The following is a 4,169-nucleotide window of genomic DNA, read 5'->3' as shown; positions in this document are numbered from 1 at the left end:
CGGCAGTTAGCGTCCTTGCGACGGGCTAATCCCTCGTCCAAGGAACTCTACCGACTGTCTAAGGGTAAGAAACTGAAGAGAAACGAAGCGTTTCTCGGCTGCCCTATGCTCCAAGTGGGAGCAACAGAAATAGAATAATAATAATAATAATAATAATAATAATAATAATAATAAATCGGTATATGGATGTCCTACGGGCTGGACGGCCCGGGTTCATTTACAGGCACTGCAAGATTTTTCTCTTCTCCACAATATCCAGACTGACACTGGGCCCACGGAGCCTCCTAGACAAAGTGTACCGTGAGCTCTTTCCCTAGAGGTATAGCGGCCGGAGCGTGAAGTTGACCATCCCCCCCCCCTGTCTAATTACTATCTCCAGTCCCCCATATATCTTCATGGCATGATACTTAACTAATTAAGCATAGGGACAACTTTACCTGTTTTACCTTTTGTGTTTTTGATAGTTTTGAAAATATAGCTGTGGCACAGAGATGGGCCGTCAATGGAGATGGAGTCAATGCATTCACCCTAATGTCAGTGAACGTGTACCGGATCACACGGCGTCACACCTTAGAAGAAATTGTTGTTGATGTTGTGCGAATGTATGAAATGAATTAAACCGATTTTGAACCAATCTCCCCCCCCCAAATGCGACCCTAATCTGCCTTTGGTGTATATTTATGTATCCTGAATGTTTCCTGTAAACCGTAAACTTCCTGAGATACAAAGGGTTTCATTCTTTTGGAAGTCATGTCGCTATACAAAAGCTACGACAAAAGTTTTCCTGCGACTTTTCCAGCCAATGCCTCAACTTTCCGTCTCGAGGTGACGAAGTTCCGTCCCCCGAACACTTAGGACTCCGGTTTTTCCACGTAATTCCCCGCGTCCGCCATACTGATTTTTTTTATATTCCACAAAACAATTTATCTTCACTCTATCTGAATATTCTTGGAATATCTCTTATTAACGAAAATTTCAGGACCTTCCATTATGTGTCTCTGACGTAGCTTCCAGTTCAGTATTTAACACATTGGGAATGTTGGTATTATTGATGGAGAATCTAAGAAGATCCGGCGTGATGTGATATTCACCAGATTTCATTGATTCATAAGTTACTAAGGGGATAGACACAGCTGATTATACTAATAATACATACAAATGAACAAAACTTAATATTTCTGTCGTTATATATGTTAGCAGACATTCCTGCTAGTAGTTACGAATGGGAGCAGAAGATGTTATATATTTATTTAAGGATTGGTACCATAATGTGGCAGTTCTACTCAGTTACGTATGAAAAACGTAAAGCTATCCCTGTAACATGCTGTGACGGCCCATAGGGTTGTAAGACGTCGAGGCCCCCACATTTTGTAAAAAAATCAGCTCACATATGACGATGAGGTTGTCATCCTTACACGCCAGTCGCCCTTTACTTCCAGAAAGATTCCTGGTACTCATTTCTGTTAGAGGCTGAATCGATCCCAGGGCCATAGTGCGGCTGGAAGGATTAGGTCAGTTGAATAATCCATCGGGATTCGAACCTGCGACTTTCTGGCTTAAAGCATAGTGCCTCAACCGACTACGCTACCTCGAGCCCCCAACTCTGGGAAATATCAGCACAGGACTGTTATACTTAGTCACCAGTACTGGCGCTAAATGCAGTTGTTTATTAGCCTTTTCATGCAGATATGCCATTACAGTGGATTACAGAATCCTGTATTTAATTTCTGTATTTGTGACGAAGTTTTCTTATAGGCAAGTCGTTACACACATGCACGCGCGCGCGCACACACACACACACACACACACACACGCAGCTTATCTATAAATTTTATGCCCAGTAGTTCCTCGTTTAGATGTCAATGGAGCTTCGATTGCTCAGTCGGTATATCGGCGTGCTGGAAAGCTGGGGCAAGAAACTTCTCACCACAGCGTCCACACCGTCTCTGGGGTCCACCAATCCTATCAAATGGGTATCAGGGGCGTTTCTCGAGGGTAAAGTGACGGGTGCGTGAAGCTGACTACTTACATAGATCTAGTACCGAGGTTCTGGATGATGGAGCTATAATCCAGTCGCTGCTACGTCTTCACGTGTGACGCTTAATTAATTAAGTACAGGGACAACCTCAGCTTTACTCCAGTCACTTACGTTTTGTTTATACAATGTTCAACTTTCCGCCTTACCCAGATGCCGCTGTATGCAGTTTCTTTACTGTGACTGTTGCAGGCCCACGGTTGTCACATCTGCTACGAAGTATCACGGAGCACAGAGAGGTCCCCTCCTCATCTGCTGGCGAGGCCCCGGCTGCCCGCCTACATGGGGGGCGAGTGGGTAAGCACGCGGTGCGAAACGCGGCCTCTGGGTCTCTTCCTCACACGCCGGTTCCGCTTCCACGTCGGGGACCGGACATGGAACGGCGAGTACCGCTTCTACGCGGACCCCGCATGTGCTGTGCCTACCTTCACCGCCGCGGCGTCTGGACGCTACTCCCGTACCCTCACTACTTCCGGCAAAGTAGAAGGAGGCGTCGAGTTCGACTTCAGGGTGGAACACGCATCCCTTACGGTTCTTGATAGAGGGATGGTCGAGAATCTTCAAGGTGATCGCCGATGTATTCCCGGTGGAGTTTGGAAGGTTGGAGTTCCCAGGGACTTAACTCCGTCACGGGGATGTTCCCCATTAGGGATAATTGTCCCCAGCACAGAATATGAATTGGTTCGTGTCGAAATGGACGCACAAGGGAACTCGTTGTTATTCATGGGCCAACCGGACACAGACAACCAGAGGCGAGGCTCTAGAGAGCGTCCTACTGCATACCAGTTGCCGCTCATCCACTGTAGAAGTCTCCCACCGTTCTCAGCTAATCATCATCATTATCATCACCCGGATGATGATTTCCAAGACAATCACCTCTTTCCCATATCTCACGCAAGAATTGGTCTGAAATCTTCTTCAGTAAGTGTCACAATCACCTGCTCAATTTCCCCTGTATTCGTAACCACTCTTCTCTTAGTGAGGTCTCTCATTTCTGTGTAACTTCTGCGTCTCTTTATCCGGGGTACAAACACGTGATTGGGTGTATAGCGACAAACAAAATGCCTGAAGTAATGTACGTGTCATGACAGCGAATGCTCATTGTAATGTCTGTCATAGCTCATATATTCTGTGTTATGGCACCGTGTAGATTCGTACGTGGGTACCAACGTTTTGGAGGAATGTACAGTCTCTATTTTTACTTGTTCCGTGGAGATTATGCGTAGACGGTATAGCGACTGGCTACGGGATGGACTACCGAGGGGTCGGAGTTCGAGTTCCGATAGGGACCCGCTCTGGGGTTCACCCAGCCTCCTATCGAAATTTGTCCCGGGGATCTTTCCTCGGGGGTAAGTTGGCCAGAGTGAAGCTGACAACTCACTTCCAACTACTGCCGGGGTCAAGAAAAATATGGATCTATACATCCACTCCCCCATAAGCCTTCATGGTGTAGGACTTAATTAGTTAAACATAGCGACATTACCTTACCTTGAAAATTGCGACATTTTCCTAGGAAATATTGGTACCCTAAGCTACACGACGTCATAACCAGACGTGAACATTTCAAATCTTCTATCTCATGCTACATGTTCCATATTTCTGTATTATACAGTGATGTATGTAGGCTCCATACTTAACACTGGATACAAATACAGAGTGTCCGGATGAAAGGTATCCAAAATAAAACAATTATATCTCAGAAAGCATTCATTATACACATTTGTGAGTTACACCATTAAAAAAGGAAACTATCGGAGTTTTCTTCTGCACATATAACTTTCTCAGTAAATTTCAATGTGGGTTCCCTTGGTGACACGACATACGTGTACATCCAGACGATATTCGACCTCGTTCCACGTTGCTTGAAGCATGTTTGGTGTTACCGTAGCCACAGCGTCCCTTATGCGGGCTTTCAGGTGTTAAAGGTCGTTGATCTTAACCTGGTAGACAGTGTTCTCCAGATAAGTCCACAAGAAAAAATCCACTGGGGTTAAATCTGACGACCTAGGAGGGCAAGCAATTGGTCCACTTCTGCCAATCCATCTCTCAGCCATCTCTCTGTCGAGATGATTCCTAACATGGTGGCAGAAATATAGCGGCGCATGTGCATATGCCGGGAATGGGAAAAAAAAAA

The 4,169-nt window shown here is 45.7% G+C and overlaps 1 protein-coding gene across 3 annotated transcripts in view; it reads left to right on the top strand.

Moving 5' to 3' along the window:
- The window catches only part of LOC111874687 (protein APCDD1-like), a 110,604-nt gene extending 107,281 nt beyond the window's left edge, over positions 1-3,323 (top strand). For all 3 annotated transcript variants that reach the window (XM_033755559.1, XM_023870395.2, XM_033755560.1), the window contains one exon: positions 2,228-3,323. In XM_033755559.1, the coding sequence (XP_033611450.1) occupies positions 2,228-3,037 (810 nt within the window). In that variant the 3' untranslated portion in view covers positions 3,038-3,323. The remainder of the gene's footprint in view (positions 1-2,227) is intronic.
- The last annotated feature ends 846 nt before the right edge of the window (positions 3,324-4,169 follow it).

The sequence above is a fragment of the Cryptotermes secundus genome, unplaced genomic scaffold (genome assembly GCF_002891405.2).
Source record: "Cryptotermes secundus unplaced genomic scaffold, Csec_1.0 scaffold151, whole genome shotgun sequence".
Lineage (NCBI taxonomy): Eukaryota > Metazoa > Arthropoda > Insecta > Blattodea > Kalotermitidae > Cryptotermes > Cryptotermes secundus.
Note: the sequence above shows the minus strand (reverse complement) of the source record. Positions and strands in the feature narration are given on the sequence as shown.